This window comes from Strix aluco, chromosome Z (assembly GCF_031877795.1).
Source record: "Strix aluco isolate bStrAlu1 chromosome Z, bStrAlu1.hap1, whole genome shotgun sequence".
Lineage (NCBI taxonomy): Eukaryota > Metazoa > Chordata > Aves > Strigiformes > Strigidae > Strix > Strix aluco.
This window is the reverse complement of record NC_133971.1, coordinates 72,294,204-72,316,312: the sequence shown is the minus strand read 5'-3', so window position 1 is coordinate 72,316,312 and position 22,109 is coordinate 72,294,204. Positions and strand designations below refer to the sequence as shown.

The window sequence follows — 22,109 nt, the reverse complement described above, 5'->3', positions numbered from 1 at the left end:
CTTCTCCAGACTAAACAACCCCAGTTCCCTCAGTCGCTCCTTGTACGACCTGTGCTCCAGACCCTTCACCAGTTTCGTTGCCCTTCTTTGGACACGCTCAAGTGATTCAATGTCCTTTTTGGAGTGAGGGACCCAAAACTGAACACAGTAATCGAGGTGCGGCCTCACCAGTGCCGAGTACTGGGGCTTTTCTTGTATCAAAGTACTCATTACACTGTTTTATGACAGTGACTGAAGAACTGCTTCTTGGATTAGGAAATATGGATTAGGAGAAAAGGGCATGATGAAAGCTAGTTGAAATAATCCATCTTTGGTAATTCCACCAGCTACTCACCCATGCCCTCTTTTAGGTCTCTTTTTTCTACAATAATCATGGATTACTGCTGATACAGTATTATCTGTAGCATTTTAGATCATAGCATTGGGACCTCAAATGACTTTATATTCTCTCATTTTAATTATACACACACAGTATAATGTAGGGATTTGGAGATAAGAAGACATGAGGCCTTGGTCTGCTTTATTCCATAAGAAAGAACAAACATTTATTTACTACCTAAACAAGAACACTGAAAAGAAATAACATAACAAAAAATTGTCCCCATGTGTGACTAGTCTTTGGATCCATCTGTTCATACTCCCTTGACTGTTCCCATTCTTTTCAGGAGCATCTCAGGCTTACCCAGCTGTGGATCCTCCCAGGGCTCTGACCTGTGATCACAGAATAGTGAAGACAGGCACAGAGCAAAAATATCTGTGCTTTCTAGAGAGTGTAGTGGGATGCTGTGGATTCAATGATCTCTGTAGCTACAACTTCCTCCATGCCTATTTTATATCTTTGCATGCCATGTCAAGAGAATAATCTTGACCATCATAGTGAACTCTGGAATATCCTTTTTTCTGCATGTGGTTCCATGCACATAGCTAAAGAAAACCCCCTCTCACTATCAAGCCTATCACGCTCTCTGGAAAAACAACTGGAATGCATCAGAAAGATGGAAAAAAAAAAAAAAAAAAGGAGTAAAGGAAATTAGCAGTAATGCTGAAAATATATGTACTGGGCCTCTACCTCAATCCAAGTGTATGACTGGGACTCTACCCCAATCCTGTGTAGTGTCAGCCAGAAAACAGGCTGCAGAGCAGGTGCTGATTTAACATGAAAAGAAACCAAAATGTTTTACAGGTATGCGTGGCAGGAAACAAGGGAGATGTGAGGACCTGCTTGTCATGCTGCAATTGCCTAATTAAAAACTAGTAGTTATTACTCTCATTAGGGATGATCAGCGAAGACAGTTAAATGCTGTTTTCTGAAACTGAAGTATTGTTCTGACTTCATGTCACCTGTAAGTGCTAGACAATCAGATCTAGAAAGCCACAGACATACCACTCAGAACAGCCTGACATCCTCCACATACTACACATGAAGCAGAAGTCAAGCCCTCAGAGACAGCCACAGCATAGAGGAACATCCCTCTTCTACTAAGGCTGAGCATCTCTCTCTGTTTAAAAGATTACACAACCTGTTCAAAAATCCATATTCACTGTTTGTGTTGCAATCTGCTGAGCCTCCAGCATACGTGAAATAAATTCAGAGGCCAAATCATTTGAGCAAAGTAACTTACATCCTTCCCACTTTCTCATCACGATTTTTTAAAAGGCATTGGAAAAACTGTTAAACTGATTAGTTTAACTACTAAAAAGATAAAGTGTGTCTTTGGTCTTTCTCAAACACGTTTCAAACATGTATGGTCTCACTGTCCCACTGAGGAAGCAGCATTTCCAAAAATAAGGACAGATCCTCTAAATCCATGTTGACACAACTTAAAGAGATGAGTTAAGAAGATTAAGCATTTAAGTGCATTAAGATTTGGACTTTATTGACAAGTCAGGTTTCACATAGTCTGTTATTACAGAAACAGAGCTCAAGGCAACAACCCTCATGGCCACTGAAGTTAACTTGTGAATTACAATCCTAACACCAGAGAAAACAGTGATCAAGGACCACACAGAACTTCCTTCAACAGCGAGAGGTGGATATTTTGTCTTGAGTCCACAGATTTTCTTATTTAGCAATATCTCAAGTGCCTTAACATCCAGAGGCAGGCACTGATTTTATTTCAGAAGCATAGCTATGGAAGCAATTGTTAATTAAAATGATGGAACATGAAAGTAAACAGCTGGAATGGTACAACATGACTGATAATGTTCACAGACATTCTTAGCAATGGAATGAAATGCAGTGACAGCCAAGAGCGTGGCTTGATCCTCTGTCCAAGGCACTCCTGGCCTCTGAACACGCTCTTATGATGTTTTTTCCTGTAATATCATAGACAGAGTGATAACTTCAGCTAAGTCATTCTCTGTCTTAATTTCCTGAAAATAGTTCCACCTGTAAAACTACAGACTAACTCAAGGATTACAGTCCAGCCCAGCCTACCAAAGGTAGAACAGAAATGAAGCAGCAGTAATCTGAGGTGACAAATACTCATTTTTCTTCGTGCAGGTGATGTCTAAAACCTGGATAGTATTTCTATTCGTGTTATACTATTTTCACAGAAATCAAACAATTTACCCCATACACACAGAGCTTCATGTACATTTTACATTGCTATGGAAAACCAGCTCTTTTTAAAATCTGTACATCTCTTTGATGTCTCTAAAGTACTCCATTAATGATTTATTCGTATAAAACTTTTACAAAGACTGCATCAACAGTAATCCACATGAGAAATTTAGACAGGATTAATTAATATTCTGAACCAAAGAGTAGTATGACAATGTGACAGGATGTCTTACTCTATCTTAATTTCATTATCTAAATGGGGACTACAGACACCTGTCAGTTTTCTACCATTTTCTACCAGCAAGAGAGCAGCTCTGTGACATGCTTAAGCATGGAGAGAAGCAGAATTGCAAAGCACTATTACTCTGACTCAGCTGACTGTATATACAGCTACAAAGTACAGATGGCTTTTAAGTCAAAGGGTGACAATATTATTAATTTATTTCAAATCATCTGAAGCACACACTGCAACAAACATGATTGTCCAGTGAACAGAGCAGAGCTAAAAAACCAAAAATCTACTGAAAAGCCAACAAGCTATCAAAGTTTCATGACTGCCCTCTGTCAAATACTAATGGACCTTTTTCTTCTTGAATTTCATTAATCAATTACAATTCAAGAAAAAAAAATTAACTCAAGCCAATTTAGAGCATCACCTTGAATTTGACACTCCACTTTAGACAATGAAGTAAACTCTCAGAGGTGAATTACATGACTACACTTCACTTGCTTATTTCAGCAGCATTTCCTATACTTTGCTACTGTGTAAGAGACCTGGGCAGAGCAAAATAGTTAACACTGGAAACAGTAAAGCTGATCAGATACAAGAAGGTGTCATATGCACAAGATGGACATATGAAAAGAGAAATCATTTCTCCTTGTTATGGTCTTAATAGTATTAGCTCTAACAAAAGACATTTTTCACACAGCAGTTTGACTTTAAAAATCAATTTGAAATGTTCCAGCAAAGCCTAAAACATACTGACAGCACAATACACTTCAGTGAGCTTTGCATTTCAGTAAAACTTCTGGAAGGGTATGTAAGTAGTTAAAAAAAAAATAAAATCAATTAATTAAGGCTCTTGAAGGAGGAAGGTCTACACAAAGTTTACACTCTGGCTTATAAAAAGTAAAACATTCATCCAAGGACAAACACTAACATATAATGAAAATTCCTTGACTTCCTGGTTTACAACCTGTTCACTCAGCTAAACAGTTCCAGTATTTCACCTAAGATATACAGTTATAAGACGAACTGCATGTTCCAGCTGCTCTATACAAACTATAAACTTACCATTGAGCACAATGCAAGCTGTTGTTGAAACTTTCAGTACGAGACCAGGGATAATGGGATCACTCCCATTCATGAAGTGACTTGTAAGCATAGGAATTTGCCAGGCTTGGGGAAAGCATCAGCAAAGAACTCAAGGCAAAAAGTGCTCAGGCGCTTCGTGCTTCTGCAACATGCAACTAATAGTCAGCAGTATGACCTGTTGACTAACAACGTGGTAAGGAGTACACACAGTCTTGAACAGCTGGTGCAGAGGTCAAAAGAGCTGTTACTTTCCTACATTTCACAGAATCACAGAATCGTCTAGGTTGGAAAAGACCTTGAAGATCATCCAGTCCAACCATTGACCTAAGACTGACAGTTCCCAACTACACCATATCCCTCAGCGCTATGTCAACCCTACTCAAACACCTCCAGGGATGGGGACTCCACCACTGCCCTGGGCAGCCCATTCCAATGCCTAACAACCCATTCTGTAAAGAAATGCTTCCTAATATCCAGTCTAAACCTTCCCTGGCGCAACTTGAGGCCATTCCCTCTTGTCCTATTACTTGTTACTTGGTTAAAGAGACTCATCCTCAGCTCTCTGCAACCTCCTGTCAGGTAGTTGTGGAGGGTGATGAGGTCTCCCCTCAGCCTCCTCTTCTCTAGACTAAACAACCCCAGTTCCCTCAGCCGCTCCTCGCACGACATGTGCTCCAGACCCTTCACCAGTTTCGTTGCCCTTCTTTGGACACGCTCAAGTGATTCAATGTCCTTTTTGGAGTGAGGGGCCCAAAACTGAACACAGTAATCGAGGTGCGGCCTCCCCAGTGCCGAGTACAGGGGTAAGATCACTTCCCTGTCCCTGCTGGCCACGCTATTTCTGATACAAGCCGGGATACCATCGGCCTTCTTGGCCACCTGGGCACACTGCTGGCTCCTGTTCATCCGGCTGTCAATCAACACCCCCAGGTCCCTCTCTGACTGGCATTTTCTCCCCCAAATACTTTTCTTGAAAAATACCCAGAGCAACAGAGTATTCACAATGGCTAGCAGGAAGGACAAAACTCCCATTCCTTAACTATGACTGATCTGATGCACATCTGTGTTTGCACCTCTACGTCAGTTTGCAAAAGGTCTGTCGGTACTTTAAAAATACTACCTTGTTTGTGGTCCTAAAGACACACACAAGAGAAAATTCACTGAGACTACAAATGTTCCTGTTGAAAGAGTTGGGGCCATTACTGAATTAAACTCCACAGATTATTTCATACAAAAAAAAAAACCCTAAGACACAAAAGGAACTTACTCAAGACCACAATCCTAGCCATGGGGAGAGTCAGGATAATCCTTGCCCAGTCATTTGACCATTGCTTCTCTTTCTGAAAGTTCTGCAACATCACTACTTCTCTGTATGTTATAGAAAAGTCCCCTTAAACTGCTTTTAAAAAGCTATACATATCACAAAAAATAAAAAAGCTATCAATAGTGCACATGTATGTCTACTCTAGTAGTTTAGCATAAATGGTGAGAACCCTACCCAACACAACACACTGTCTCACTTTGAACTTGTTAACTATGTACATTAAATGTACAGACAAACAAACAAACAAAAATACCTGGTGAGCTCTTCTTTAATCTTCAAGGGTTCATGTGGGTAGAATTTCACTCTAAAGCACATGGTATATGGTGGATGAGCTGAAACATTATAAAGAAAAAGCATGAGAACGGCAGGAAACAAACACTGCCTCAGCAACTCTGAAGGAGTGGCCTCCCGTAGTCTTACGAAGTAGCCTGTGTGATGGTTAGCTCTGAAGCATCAGGCAAGGATTCAAACAAAATGAATAAATATTATATATACATATGAAAATAAGTGGACAGACAACAAAGAAGGCCAAAGAACATGCAAAATACAGCTAACCTAGGCAAATCTATTTATAAATGGTTTTGCACCTCTCAAGACTTATTGCTTGATCCAAGAAGTATAAAATACATTCGGGCTGGGGGTTTTTTTTGGCAGTTTGCAAACAGAAAACAATTGCATCTTGTCAGTGAGATATACAGGTATTATGTAGACTACAAAATGGAAGAAACTGTTAATTAAATTGGTTAATAAAGCTAGAAACAACAGAATTGTTTCTGTTTCCAGTATTTAGTAAGACTACATTACCTTCTCTTGAGCTATGGTATGAATACCAGGCCTTAAGTACAATATTTTCACTTCCCAAAGAAAGAAGGAAAGAAGGAAAGAAGGAAAGAAGGAAAGAAGGAAAGAAGGAAAGAAGGAAAGAAGGAAAGAAGGAAAGAAGGAAAGAAAGAAGGAAAGAAAGAAGGAAAGAAAGAAGGAAAGAAAGAAAGAAAGAAAGAAAGAAAGAAAGAAAGAAAGAAAGAAAGAAAGAAAGAAAGAAAGAAAGAAAGAGAGAAAGAAAGAGAGAAAGAAAGAGAGAAAGAAAGAGAGAAAGAGAGAAAGAAAGAGAGAAAGAAAGAGAGAAAGAAAGAGAGAAAGAAAGAGAGAAAGAAAGAGAGAAAGAAAGAGAGAAAGAAAGAGAGAAAGAAAGAGAGAAAGAAAGAGAGAAAGAAAGAAAGAAAGAAAGAAAGAAAGAAAGAAAGAAAGAAAGAAAGAAAGAAAGAAAGAAAGAAAGAAAGAAAGAAAGAAAGAAAGAAAGAAAGAAAGAAAGAAAGTCACAGTAACAGTAATTATTTCAATTCTGCAATCGGTGTTCTCTCAGTTTTATCCCACTGTTGTACCTTTGATAGCGTTCAAGATATCTAATCCTAGGCCAGTTGATTATCAGACAGACAGAAAGCAAATGGAAGACTATTATTCTTGTGATAATCGTGTTAGGATAAAAGACATGTGAAAAACAATTAGAAGGCTTAAAAATATCACACCAGGCACAACATGCAGGTAGGCAGGGCCCTCAGAGCTATCTGTAGCCACGTAATGTTCATGTTTTAAATTCCACTTTGAAGTAAGAAGGAAAATACTGCATCTTCAAAAGGTAAATGGTGTGCCAGAAAAAATCCACCTATATTACAGAGGCCATCAACTGACAGGCCTGCTGGTCACACTGAGAGAGATTCCAGCCAAGGCAGAACGGCTGTCCAAACAACAAGGGTGTCAGCATAGTAAGCCGTGCAAGGGTACTTTACCAAAATGTTTACCAGCATAGCCATTTTTACATGGACAGAAACAGAGGAAAAGCTGGGGCTTCAAACAAAATGGGAACATGTGATCACTGTGCTCATTTGGGAGTGTCCTATAGACCCGAGTGCAGAATTACAATCCTTTTATTAAAATACTTAACTATGAAATTCACTTTTTGCATATTTACACTAGTACTCAATATTTATAGACCTTAATTTTAACAAGTTGGGGGTTGGGGGTTTTGTTTTGTTTTGCTCTTTCAAAAGAAAGCATCCATGCAACTTTAATTCATAGTAAAGTGCAGATCTAGAATATTCCAGTTTTAAGTCCCCTAGTCTTAATGCATACTGAATGCACACAGTCAATCTAACTTTCCTAAATCTTGAAGAGACGGTGTTTTTACAGGAAGAAAAGAGGGAAGGCAGAAGAAAAGGGCAAAGAAAATTACAGAGAAAATGAAGCAAGAGAACAGGTGAAATAAGAAATTACATTTTAGTTATTGTAATCTCTAACAGTAATCACTAAGCTACCAGAACATTTTACTGTACCATCTCCTCAACCCTTCTAGATCACCGGTTTGTATAAACTGCATGTGGAAATTAGTTCAACAATCATGATACTTCAAGCTACTTTGACTGCAGTATTTATTCGTATGCTGCAGTTTTCCGAAACACGTCTGGATATCACATAGTTCCATGTGATGTACAAACAACAGAAAATAAAAATGCATTACAATTTTGTTACGATTGGTATCTTTTGGAAGGTTCAACTGCTTTTGAAGATGAAGGAATATTTTCCCCTTTCAAGACTTCATGTTGCACTTCTTTTAAGTATAGTCAGCCTCAACAAAAACTGCTGATTTCACTTTTTTTTACTTGTTTAGATACAACTCATTTAAGACACAAAGAGGAGTGTCAGAAAAGATGGGGAAGGAGAGATGACGAATACAGAAAAAAAGAAAGCAAGAAAACAATAACAAATAGAAACAAGTAAGACGAAATGGAGAAAGAAAAACAAGCCTTAAGTGTTCTCTAGGGATGGTTGGAACATTCAAGCTAATCAAATCTTGACAAGCCCTCTGAAGGCAAGAAAAACACTCAGACTGCACTAAAAAATAGCCCACATTCAGTTAATAGAAAAGGTTATAATAGCAAATGTTTTCCTCGTAGCAGAAGGACAGCAGATGACAGAAGTATACACCAATGCACATAATACACAGGAGATTTGGCAAGGCAGTTTGAAGCCTGCTTTACAAAGCATTCCCTACACTCAAGCTTCTGTAACAATATTCCTTCTCAGCAGTGCAGCAAGCAATACAAAACAAGGCTTCTGCAGCCTGCTAAACAGAGGTCCTTTCTCAGCAACACCTTCAAGAATGGAACAATCAAGACCTGCAATTTGAAATGTTAAAAAGAATATGATCCCCTCCACCCAATTCATCTCTCAAGATAAGAAGGTACCCTGCAATTATAGAAGGGAACAGGATCCTTTTTCTGTTCCTCTTTCCCAGTTAGAAAACCAGCCACAAGCAATGAACACTTGAAAGGGAAAGGAGGGAACCTGCACAGCTGTCCACTTTCCTCTCCATCCTAATTTTAAAATGGATCGTAAGCCTAATGTTTCTCCAAAAATGCATTTGATCACATGTAAATATTTAGTAAGGCTTTTGTCTTACAGATTTTACAGCACTGGAGAAATTCTTGCAGTGGAAAGTAAGATGGACAGTGAATTGTTTCAGCTCAAGAGATGAGATTGTCAAACCAGACAATTCCTCAATTCCTTGAAAGCAAAATTACTTTCTACCACTTACTCACACATTAAAGTGGAAACATTAACAACAAACCTTCCTAAAACAGAACTCAATTTGCAGTAACAACATTTCTTCAACACAAAACTAGCCTGAATAGAGTAAGTTTTAGAGTAGCTTTGAGCGTCTTCTTCCAGAGTGGTCCTCTATCTGTCAGATAAGGAGCAGCTTCTCTAGTGAAATGCCCAAGGCTTTGTCAAAATTTTCTACCATCACAGGCTTTGCTTTCTCACTAAAAAAGGGCTATTAATTTGCCAGCTTATGTGCTAACAGCACATAAGAGATGAAGGCAAAAGAATAAATAAAACAATTTAAATGGTTAATAAAATCATTATCATATGCTGAAAGCAGTCATGATTAGGCCCTCCTGAAGGAACTACACACACAGCATGGAAGGTTTCCAGGTAACTGATCATATGTTTTTAAGTTTTATTTCAGTTGCATTTAACTAAAACAAGCTACCCAATATACATGAAACAGTATCCTAGCTAAACACCTGAACTGTAACACCCTGACCAGAACAAAGAGGGATATGGAAGCTGCACCCCTTGGCACAAATAGCAGTGTATAAGGGACAAAGTCTCATGTGCATTCATTTTTAAGCAAAGGCCACTGAATCATTAATCTTCTGTGTAGATTAAGAGTTTATAGGGAATGATAAGCCTAAGTAAAACTACACATTCTGAAACAACAAGAAAAAAATATTTATGTAAGAGAAAAATTGTTTTTAAAAGCTGGTGAAAAACTTGACTGAAGTTTTAGAAGTGTGAACCAAGAGGGAGAAGGATGAAATTAACCTTGTGTGCCTTTAGAACTTATTTAGTGTTCTACATTAACATAGTATATTTTTTAAAAAATAAGAGGTTCCTGATGTGAAATGCTTACAAAAAAATCCTTGAAACCTGTGGAAGCAAAAGATATATTTATGCATAGTCTACATGGATTCTACACATGTATATAAAAAATAGATATATCTCCTTGGCTTGTTTCCTTAAAGGGTTACTGTAGCAACTAAAGTTCTAAATTACACTAGTATTAAAGTGAAATTGCTCACGAAAAGCCAATCACATAGTTAATTCTACCTCTGTGCCCTAAATTTAAGGCTGATAACAAAACACTTTATTAGCATCTCATTCTCTTTTTCTGTGGTTTTTGAGACCTTTTCACTGTGATAAATAACCTTATACTACTTGCATTTTATTTTGGTTTTTTTCTATGTATTCATTTTTCAGTCTTCAGAGTTTTGATTAGGATTCTACCCCATAAACCACACAAGTCCTCTGATGAGACCATCGCATCACTACATCTATGGAGTTTATGGAATATCATCAACCACATCTAGACATCATCTATATGCAGGTAGAGTTGTTTTGAATAAATCAAAACACTCTCATTGCATCTGTTGGGAGAGATCCTGAATATGTTGCTATGCAAAGCGCAGCAAGAAGCATGAGCCCTTACACTTTATTGAGTGAAAGCAGCGATGCAAATGCAGATTAGAGGATACTTTGAGGAAATTCTGTTCTACTTTTGATAACACATCAGAAGGAAGAAAGAGATAAAGATAATTTGTAATTATTACAGTCCCTCCTTTCTTCCTTCACTAGCACTGCAGAGGAGCCCAGCTTAGTTTTAGCTTGACATTCTTGAATTTATTTTTTACCAGATAACGCTCCAGCTACCTGAACACTAGATATAAACAGTTTACACTGAATTTGCTAGGTGCATGTGTTCATGCTTATATACACATGTACACACATATTGCAATATACACCACTCCTGCATTAATGGAAGAATTTCTTGAAGTATTTCATGTAGTCCAGCGAACACCCAAGATTAACTGGTTTTACATATTAGACAATCTCTTAAGCCTCATCACATTTTAAAACAAATACATTATCTCCCACACAAAAGAAAACTTATATTTATGCTTAAAACAGAAGACAACTGCATATAGGGGGTCTGTGAGTAAAATTCTCCTTAATTTCATAAACTAAGTAGATAGATAGTTCTGTTTCTTGAAGAAGTCTTCACAGTTGGCCGATTTAATGAAAAGGATGAGCCAGAATGTAACATTTCAAAAAGATAATTAAAATAATACATTCCTATTTTGAGGAGTCTTTTTTAAATAGTGTTTGTAATTTTCCACTTGCCTGTGGCAGGAGCTCACCATTTAACCCAAAGCACTTGAGTTTGCTGGACTGTAAGAATGATCTCAAACCAATGATCTGCATTGTCAGGAAGCAGCGGGCAGTGGAAAGAAAGCAAACCAGAAAGACCCAGAAGCAGATTGTCATATTGTCTATTTTATTGCCATCTCCCAGTAGCTGATTGCATCTGACTGTAAACGAGAGTCAGAACATACAGGTCTTCCCACCAGATATGCCATCCCACATACATCAGCTGGCCTCTAGCTCTAGCCTTGAGCAGTAAGGGAAAGTTGTTGATGTGCAGAGCATTGTGAGACAGTGAAATGACGGTTGCATGGAATTTTTAGGAGTCCAGACAGGACACGGAGGGCCTAATTGCACCAAGAACCAAATGAAGCATGTCCTAAATTACTGCATGGAAACACAGGAAAACCTTTGGGCATTTCAAAAGCAGTTCAAAAACATGAGCTCTCAACACTTACATTTCATTTGCTTGAAGATGGACTTGTTGGGCTCAAGCCAGTGCTGGAAAGGCAAAGTAGAGAGCAGAGGTTAATATAGATCACAGCAAACAACATCTTGCAGATGTATGTGGTACCAAAAATAGGAAGTAGAATTTTTGTTTCACTGAGACATACATAAACTGGAAAAAGCACTTCCATACTGTTATAATACTGGAACTGCATTGTATAAGCACACTTGATGTTACTACTGCTTGCAAGATGTAGTTGAGACAAAAATGAATATTTCAAAGAGAAATTTAAAGAAGACAGGATCTCAGGATTAATTTGTATCAAACATTTCAGACTTATGCTTTCAGCCATTTTTTTCCAGAAAAATTATCATACTGGACAGTAGGACAGACTATCCAGAAACACTAACATCATCTGTTCATTAATGCTGTCTTCTACAGTTCTTATAACGAAAGCATATGTAAATTCTCAGTCAGCACCCTCAGAACAAAAGCTATTGTTCTCTTCTAGCAAGAACTAAAACCTGAAGGGAAAAAGTGTGTCCTTTTCCATGAAATGTTTATGTTAGACAGTCAATGCACAGCAGAGAGTTATGGAAGCCTACCAACTGGGGTAAAACTTTCCAGGGAAAGACTGCAATGGTAGGAAAACTTTCATTTCTTTATTCTCCTGGAAAATATGCTCAGATGCTTCTATGACAAAAAGCTAGGCTCACATTTTATTTAAGAGCCTTAGCACATTCCCTGCTAACACTAGCTGAACTGTTCAGGAGGATGTTTTGATTGACAAAAACCACAATGATATTCAAGTGCCACTTCTGACCACAGCCAACAGCAGTTGTAGTAGGATTTTTCCTGTAAGCAAAAAATCTCCACACTAAAATGAGATTTGTGCTGCAGAAGCAGCTGGTCAAAAAGCACAGTATTCAGCTTTAACAAGCATAATCAACACTGGAAGGCCTTACACTGAGGGTTTCATTTTTAACACTTTTCATTCTAGCTCTAAAACCCTACGGTCTGCTGCAAACAGAATACCTCACATTTTTTAAACCATATGTAATACTTAAAATATCATACATCAGCTATTATTTTTTCTCAAAACTTATAGTAATTCTACTACAGAAAAAGGCCAGAGGAAGACATTTTGTAGGCATTATTAATAGGTGACAGAAAGTTATTATTCTAAAAGTCATGACATCTCAAGAATTCAGTTAAAATCAGATGTAACTGTAAATTAGTTTTCTGGAACAGAACTTCTGACAAAAGAAATACCTTGGAAAGAACATTTTCAAATATCTGCAGCTTATATGCTGTGGCTTCTCAGAAACTCCTGCATTATAGTTTACAGCAATATTGGTGATAAGCACTACTATGTATTTCTGCTTGAAGCTCAGTTATCACTGAAAGACTGATATGGAACCCTCATACTCAAAAGACAAAAAAAACAAAAAACCAACAACCCCAAACTTCAAACAACAACAATAAACCATCCCACACCATTTCTTCACCTCTTCCCTCTACCCAGTACCTCTCTTTTGTGAGGACATGAAGAAACAGAATTGAGAAAGCAATGACTGTTTCACCAACTTACCAGAAATATTTAGCTCATTTCATTCTTTTTTAAATCACACAGAAATATTATTTATACATTTTGCTCTGAACAATGGGGGCTGAGGGTTGTTCATAAAAAGGTAAGGCAAATTAAGAAATTGGATAAAGTCTGCAGTACTTTATAGATACATAATCCAGAATGAATTCACAAATAGGAAACCAGTCAAGACACAAAGATATGCAATTTTACTTTCCTTAACTTCTTCACATGCCCACACCACCATCTCCACCAGGACCAAGAGAGTCCTACCTGAAGATTCAGACAGCAAAGAAGAACTTGGACACTGAGCTGTGCTGTACAGTTCCCAGGGAACTAAGAGTTAAGAGGCATCTATTTTCATCTAACAGGAGCACAACACAATTTGTTTGATTTTGAATGGCCAGGCTGAAATATTAGCACAGACCAGGTCAGCATTTACAGCTGTTTGGAAAATTCAATTACCTATTCTAACAAAAAGTCAGAGGTAAAAAAAAGCCAATTTGCAAATATGAAATCCTCATAATTCACCACATGAATAATGAAAAAGGGGAAACACGGATTAAATTCCTCATGCAGTGCACCAGACCCCCAGGAATTCAGATCTAACTAACATGTCCAAAACCAAACATGTTTGACTAAGACCTGACTTTCATGGGTTAAAAATGGGTTGAAAAGACACTGAGCACCTAGTCATTGCTAGTACTTCTAAAAATAGCCACCTCTATATTTGCTTGCATATTTCAATATGAATTTTAGAAAAGATTTTCTCCTGGTGTATTTATCTTCCAGCCTTACAGCATTGACTATTAATAATCAATAACCATGCCTCATCTCTATTACAGAGTATTCATGCTATATTTATTCCAAGATTAGTTAGCTGTTATAGCTAGGGCCAGATTAAGTTCCTATAAATTTATCTACAGGTTTCTGCAGGAATATTCAACTGAAAAGCATCTAGCATTCCAAAAAAGAAAAAAAAATTCTCATATGAAAGGAAAATATAAAATTTCAAGTTAGCTTGTCAGGTCAAATTTTAAATGTATATTAAATCTTCAACTGTAAAAAATTTTCATTACTACTGTATGCTACTGCCTTGCAGGAACAGATCACAGGTGTTTTCAATTCTTTCTTGTAAGGCTAACACAAATAAGACAAATAAAACAGACAAAAAAACCAAGCCAGACATAAACTTGGAACCAGAGACATGAATCTTTAATTTCTCTACTTGCCGTAAAATGTGCAAACTAGGGGGAAGGAAAAAAAAACAACAGTCTTACATGGTTTCATTTTTGCCTCATGTATTTCACACTGTTGTCCATAAAGGTTGCTTTAATAAGATGGTGGCCTACACCTTCACACCAGGTTGGCTTTATATGTGGTTGTACTTAATGATCATCAGAAATCATTCCTGCAGAGGCTGAGCCTCCCACTTCCTTGATGACATGTTAGCAACATGGTTGTTGCTCAATGGAGAAGAAAAGAATCTGATCCTAATCCAGCTAACATCTGTTACCGAGGTTCCTGTGAGGAGATTCATGTTCAGCACTGCCAGTTTCTAATCTCTTCCACCGAAAGAGCTGGGTATCTAGATGGTCAGACAGATGTCCTCACAGAAGCAGAAGGCAGAAAGAAAGATACTTAGAGATCCAGAAGGTCAGTCATGGGATAGATAACAAGTCTTGGTGCTTCAAGTGCCAGTGCTGAGTAAGTAAACTATCATGGATATCACTTTTGATTCAGGGATCCTAAAATATGCTGAGAATTCCCTTCTGACTAAGGTTTCATTGTGACTGCATGCTGTGTTTCAGACTAGTACAATTTTTACTTTGTAAATACAGCACTCACCCCTGATGAACCTTAGGTGGCATTGACTAGTCCTTAGCAATGCCAGGTGTGTTCTTGCTCACCCACAAATGCTGAGCAGCTGATGCGCTACCAGCTTGCACAGCAAAAGCCCAGGATGAGCAAGGACATGACACAAGGGCAAAAGCACCATTCTAGAAAGTCGATTTAACTCTACAAACACTGATGAGCCTTTAGTAAAGATACTTCAGCCAACAACCTGTTTCAAACAAAGTTATTCACTGAGAAACTCAGACAGGACTGAGCTTGGTCTCAGTATAGCACAGGGTTAAGGGTTTTAGAATAAGAAGCAGGGAGGAAAGAGGACATAATGTCCCATATCTATTCTTACAGCCCTTGTAAGGGGCCAGGTGTCATTAAAATCCCCACACTGTTCTTCCTATACATTGCAACAGCCACTCTACAGGGCAAAGATATGTACTCCAGTCGTATGGACTTCTACATAAGACTGGAATAAACCAAAGCCCATCTCCTAAAAAACTGCAAGCCAAAAGCAGGTGCTTGGGACCTGACCAACTGGAAGTCCAATGAATTCAGTGAAAAATCTCTCCCCTCCTCCAACACAAGAGGCTTTTGATTTAGTCCCTGTGTTTGCAAGAGGACCAGTAATTAAGGGGCAACCAAAAGTGGCCAAATGCCGTGAATATCTAAATCCCCCTTGGCAAACAATACTCAGTCAAGTGCTCAGATGCACATACAGCAAAACAGAATCAGAAGAACCTGCAGATGCCACAAGAATATTCTAGACAGACAAGACTGGATTTGAAGACTTTGTTTAAAGGACAGAAGAGAGCAGGAGAAGGGAGATATGCAGTGAAACACTGCTAGAAAAGTAATAAAATTAACTTTATTTGAATCTCAACCCTATATTAATCTTGAAAATTAATACCTAACCTTTTCCTTGAATGAAAAGGAAAATTACAATCAATTTTCTTTAGCATCAAGGCAGTGACTTGCACCAGGTCACCACCTGCCAAAAGTCAGACTCAGAAAAAAAAAATAGGAACTCTATCCAAAGCTAATGGAAGCTCTGACAGGGGATTAATTGGGTGCTCACTCTGTACCAGGACAACACATGCCAAATGATCCAGGGAACCCTGTGTGCCTCCTCTTCATGCTCCGAGGCTGAAACCATTTTTTCATGGTTCAAGAGCCTCTATACCAAGAATATCAGTATTGCTCTATTGCAGCGAAGGAGCTGTCCCTCTGTACTGTTCCCAAAATCAGAACATGGGCTCTGCTTAGTGGTATGCTAAGCAGGAAAAAACAACGTACATCATTATCACAAAAATTAACCTGGTCCAGAAATAGTACCATATGCTGAAACAGAATCACCGTTTGTATAATTCTGAACTGGAATTTATTAAACAAATTTCCAAATTCTTATTCTGCTATTCCTATTACACTAAAATATTCAGAGAAACTCCAATGTAGCAATTTGGAGTAGCTCAACCAATACACAACCTCTACATCAGCTGAACATCTGGCCATAAAATCTGCATATAGTGATGTATGCATGAGCCACCATGTGCTCACAGACAACAAGTTCACAACTGATGGAAAAAACATGTTTATTTTTATTAAAATAGCCTGCAGAATGATTTGGTTTACAAGGTTACTAATCTTCACACAAGATATTTCATGTAGTAGTGTTACTGCTGAATTAAGTGTATTTGTGACAAGATTCTGTTTAGTACATAAATGCACCTCTACTGGTAAAAGCAAGTATCCATTTAACTCAGCACTTTGTCCCTGAAAATGGCCTGAAGCAAACAGTTACAAAAAGAACAAGAGCAGTAACTCCCATTGTGTTCACTGGGCTCTTTCCATCAGCCTCCATTACAATTTGTTTGCAAGTCTTTGTAGACTTTCACCAATTTCTCTAAACACTTATTTTTTTGACACTTTTAAAAATTTTTTTGGCAGTTACAATGAATTTTACAACTAGTTATGGTATTTTAAAAACTATTTCTCAATACCAACTGTTTTATAATTTTCTTAAGTGCATTTTAATTCTAAGAATTACAGGGCAATCTTTCCCTCATCACCTTCTCCAAGCTGTTTTACATCATACCCTTCTCTCTCATTGTCTCTTGCTCATTCTCTTTCTCTCTCTCTTGCTCACCTCTTTTCCTAGCTGAATTATTCTTGTCTAATCCATCTCTCTTCATATGAAATTCATTCCTACTTGACATCATTCTCATGGCCTTTGTTCCTTTTCTAGTTCTACTATATTTTTTTGAAACAGCATGACCTGAACTGCACACACCAAGCAGGGTCACAGCAAGACTTTGTGCAAAAGCACATAATTTTTGCAATAACTCTGTCCAGGAGAAGAGATTCATATGCATGGAAAGCATTAAAGTTTTAATTAACCTATGGCTCAGTCACTCTGGTGTTCAGCTTACACTATTTCTGCTCTACCCCTTCAAAGAGACCGCATAGCTCCCAGTTAGCTCTTTACATAGCTGTATTGAGCCTTATGAGTCATTACACAAAGACACAGCTTTGTTAAACTGAGGTTGCAAATTATCTGTTGTCTCTTTCTGCCAACCTTCACCGCCCTCACGTGGGACTAAGTGCACATTTTTAAGACCATGTATTAAATAGCTGTTGTTGGTAAAGCAGAGATCAGCTGCTCCCAAGATTTGCTGACCCTTTCAAAAGGTCTCTCTAATGAGGAACAGCTGTGCATTTTGTGTACATGTCCCATTAAAAACAGAACTGCTACTTCATGATAAAGAAATTCATTACTCACAACAGGTTTCAATTTCCTTCCCTAGTAAATACTGGGACAATGCTTAATCCTATAATTTAGATTATAGGATTAAATAAATATGCTGCCCAGGTCCATTGGAAGTTCTGTCTAGAATACAAATAGGACTCCCTAGCAGCCTTACTAGTGAAATAAACATGTAATCTGACAAAAAACTACCTGTGTGTAGAGGTGCCCACCAGTTTTCATGGTGTCTAAGCTTGAAAACAAAATGAGGATTGTGTTTGTGACAGTTCTCTAGGGGGAAGCTGGCAGGAGTACTGGCAAATCCACAGTGCACAATGTCATCTTTCCAACAATGGTAAAGTCAGAACATCCCAGTGTACTCACAGCCACTCTTCAAGATCAGCTGCGTAGTGGGAGTGTATTCATACAGCAGTTTCACTGATTTGAAAGCTCTGTTTTCATACTGCCAGGCATACATGCGCAGAGCTAAAAACACTGCACTATTGTGTTGCTCCCAGACATCCCTGCAGCACATTCAAATGACAAAGCATCTTAATGCTTCAGGGTGATTATGATCTCAAACATTTCTACAGTGACTGGTGAGACTTCACAGTTGCTTCAGGGTCCTACAAAGCCTCTTTGTAACACCTAGTATTTCCAACCTACCCCAAGGGTTGCTCCACCTCATACTTTCACATCCAAAAACATAATCACAAGCACATGGTCAAATCCATCCACTGGCGATAAGAAACCCAAAACTTAATTATTTCCACTTTAAATCACTGCTCAGATGCCCTCCTGAAGGGACTTAAAGAATAAATTTCACCACACTATTGTCTTCCTTCAGCCCAATACTCCATTCCCCTCAATACCAGTGGCCTCTCTCAACAAGGGATCCTTTCTAGTGAGAGATGGTGAACAGTAGCTGCATTATATCATCCTATTCCCATCTCCTACCAGTCCAAAACCCACAAAAAAGGTGCTCAGTCAGGCCAGGGTATCTGGCACAGAATTAGCCATGCTGCATTTCCTCAAGGGTGAGGGTGTGATAATTGGCCTTAATATAGTATCTAGCACATGAAAATGTACAAATAGGTAGTTCCTCGAGTAGCAGAATCAGTAACACCTCCTTCCAGGTGTGTTTCATGTTTGAAACCACTTATTTCTAAAAAATACAAACTCCAAATGATGGTTTATGGGTTCTTATAGTGTCTCTCTCTCTCAGCTCTCTCTAGATTCCCTATGGAGTGGGTTTGCCCTATAGCACTTCCCTCAGTGAGAAGAATAATAGGGTTTTACCCAACAATGTGGCAGCTTATCTTAGTGAAACCTTACAAGAACTTAATGTTTCAGACCTATACTCCCAGCCAAAGTTGACCAAAACTGGCTTCAAAAGTTACTACAGTTGAGAGTCAAGGAGAAATGCAATTTGATCCCATATATCTGGTTTTCTCAGAAATCCAGGCAAAAAACTCAACAGTTAGTATATGAACACCAGGAACTCATTTGTTACCACTGTAGTACTATTAGACATAAAATGGCATACTGCAATTTTCTGCATACTTTTAATACAGTCCTAGCTTTTCTGAAGCTACCCTAAGGCACAGTTTCCCCAAAGGAACATCCAGATGTGATGCTACAAGATAAAACAGATATGGTATAGAACCTAGAGTCTTTAACTGCTAGTTGAATTTGAGGTCATTGGCATTGTTACTCTCCTGTATACCCAAAGATATTAAAAAAGGTACCGTGCTGTCTGCTGTTAAGAGGGTCTTCCAGAGTTTCTTTTTCAGTCTGGAATACAGAATGAAAAACTATAGAAAATTTTGCAAAGTTTAAGTGTGCCTGAAATATCCACACACATTTACTTATGCAGAAGGAAAGGATTATTATAAAAGGGTGGCTGTGGGGAGGAAGGAGTATACATTATAACTTACTTGAAAAATATCCTGTAAAAACAACATCTGTTTCCCACCATAGTTTTTCCACATTTCAAAATTTTGTGACAACCTAAGATAATTAGCTCAATTATCATTTTGCACAGTCAGAAGTTCTGTATGTTCTAAACACAAATATTAAAACATTTCATTTGAAACATCTGAAATACTGAATCAGTTCATTTTTTAAATTCTCAAACTCAGTCAAGTGTTTCAACACTCCTAAGTCAAAATGCTACATTTTGGTAGCATACTCTGAAAGAAGACATTTAGGATGAATTAAAGCTGGTATTTTTGCCTGCTTGAGCTCCCTCAATAGATTACAAAACAAAGGACTGCAAATTAGCTTTTGGAGCAACTCCACAACCTTCACACAAAAAATTACATACAAATAAAAGGAAAGCAAGCATCACTGGTAGACTAGATGCCAGCAGGAGTAATTCTGCATAATATTTATATATATACATGTATGTGTATGTACACTATACAATAATATATTATTACATCATATAGTTTAACTATTCAAAGAGCCAAGAATAATTCACTGAAAGCCAGAATTAAACACGTGATTTTGGCAGTTTCATTTGGAACCACAGATACAGCCCTTTCTGTGTAAAAACAGAGACTATGCAGTGGAATATAAACTATAACAGAGACATGCATGACTTCCAAGAAAATGGGCAAAGCAACATGAATTGTACGCTACCCGCAAAATCAGTAATAACTCTCCTAAAAAAATTTTATGCTTTCTTGTTTCAGCTTTTATTACATAATCTTTGAAGGAAACTTCAGAAGATGCTGCCTAGTCTCTATCTCTGTCAATGTTTAATATAAACCCCTTCCATAAAATTATAGAGATATCACTTTAAATTCTTTACAAATCTAGTTTAAAATGTTACCCCATTGCCTCCATTATGGCTGTTCCAGATGCTGCAGCTCTCATTGGCTTAATTAAGAAACTGCCTCTCTAGCTTCAAGTTTCTTTTTCTTTCTACTTTATGCTCTGATGCATGCATAACCATATCCTCTTATCCTTTGTTTTGCTGCACTACATGGGTTATGCCCTTTTTAATATCGTCTCAAAAACAAGTTCTCCGTTCTCTTTATCCTTCTAATGCTCCATGCTCCCTCTCCTGTTTCAGTTAAATTGATCTTTCTTAAATGCAGATATCTAGATCAGAATAGCTGATGTCTCATTAAGGTGTAATGACATTAATACTTTCCTGAAAATACAGTCCTAAGAAGGGACTAACAAAATGTTGTCTTTTATCACAGCCACATCATGCCAGTGGCTTATTGCCAAAACCAGACCAGGTAATATTTGTTTCATTCACTGTCCCACATCTCTTTATTTGCCTATGGGGCAGTGAAGTACATTGTCATACACATTGTTGAACCGGTTTAGGATGAATTATCACTTCCCTTCAAAGCAATTGTTCTCAAGTCAAACCACAAGATTCAACTTTAGAAAGAAGCTGTTGGTGAATTCCACCTACAGATCTTTACTGAGCTACTGTTTCTGTTTTGTAATACATCTGAACAACCCATAAGAACTGTATGAAATGTCTCTCCCTTTTTCCTTGGTGGAACCTGCAAGAGTTCCACAGAGCTTTGTAAATCTCTTCTAGAGAGCTCTAAATACTCTTTCCTGCAAGGTGGCTATGATGATGGGACATTCCTCCTGTGACTCCACTACATCTTATACTTGCTACATCTTATCTCTATAACCACATACATAAATAACTACTCCTCTGTAATCTCAGGGGTTTTTGTTAACATGAATTTCAGGCAGCTAAATTCACAACTGTTAAAATACAAAACCGTGGGAAGAGCCATCACTTACCTCATTATTTCAAAATCATGATTTTCTCTACTTTTCTACTAAGCCATCTACTGATGAAGTTTATCTAGCTACAATTCCTGGGACCTAGCATAACTATTCTATTCATGAAGTCCCATGCTTGTTATACTACTAGGAGATTGTTGGTTAGTATGCTTCTTTAAGATCAGATAGTTTCACAGTCTTCCTGCAACTGACTGGGAGGTATTCATGCATCTGTATCTGATACAGAGGTAAAACTCAGGTGAGTGAACCTCAACAACATCAGAGATTCTAAAGAGCCAGATGACATAAAAACGTTATTCCTTTATTATAACATTTATCTGCAGTTTAGTCCTTAGGATAGGGTTTGTTGCAGAGGAAATACCGACTCTGAGGGAAAGCATTTTATGTATAAAGTGCATATATACTTAGAAGTGCAATCTTAAAAAAAAAGAAAAAACCCAATGGAACAGGACAAAGGGACAATAGAAGATACTACATGTAAAAATAGCTTATGTTGATGAATTGTAATAAACCTAAGAGAAAAATGTATGTTGCTTTCAACTCATCATCCAGAGCATTTAAGTCTGTATAAAGAAATGTGCCTTGTAATTCATGTCTTAATTCATGAGAGAGTTTAAAATCATGAACTAATACCCAATTAGATAAATGATCCATAAGCTCAGAAACATGAGAGTAATTACAAATCAGCATTTAAAAATGTATGTATGGAAAATGGAAGCTTGGGAAGTTTGCTTAAC

General features: G+C 37.8%; 1 protein-coding gene across 4 annotated transcripts in view; it reads right to left on the bottom strand.

Moving 5' to 3' along the window:
- Positions 1–22,109, bottom strand: part of FRMD3 (FERM domain containing 3) — a 146,785-nt gene that overhangs the window by 56,472 nt on the left and 68,204 nt on the right. For all 4 annotated transcript variants that reach the window (XM_074813018.1, XM_074813020.1, XM_074813019.1 and 1 more), the window contains exons 3-4: positions 11,424–11,466; positions 5,456–5,534 (exon numbers count right to left, since the gene is read on the bottom strand). In XM_074813018.1, the coding sequence (XP_074669119.1) occupies positions 5,456–5,534; positions 11,424–11,466 (122 nt within the window). The remainder of the gene's footprint in view (positions 1–5,455; positions 5,535–11,423; positions 11,467–22,109) is intronic.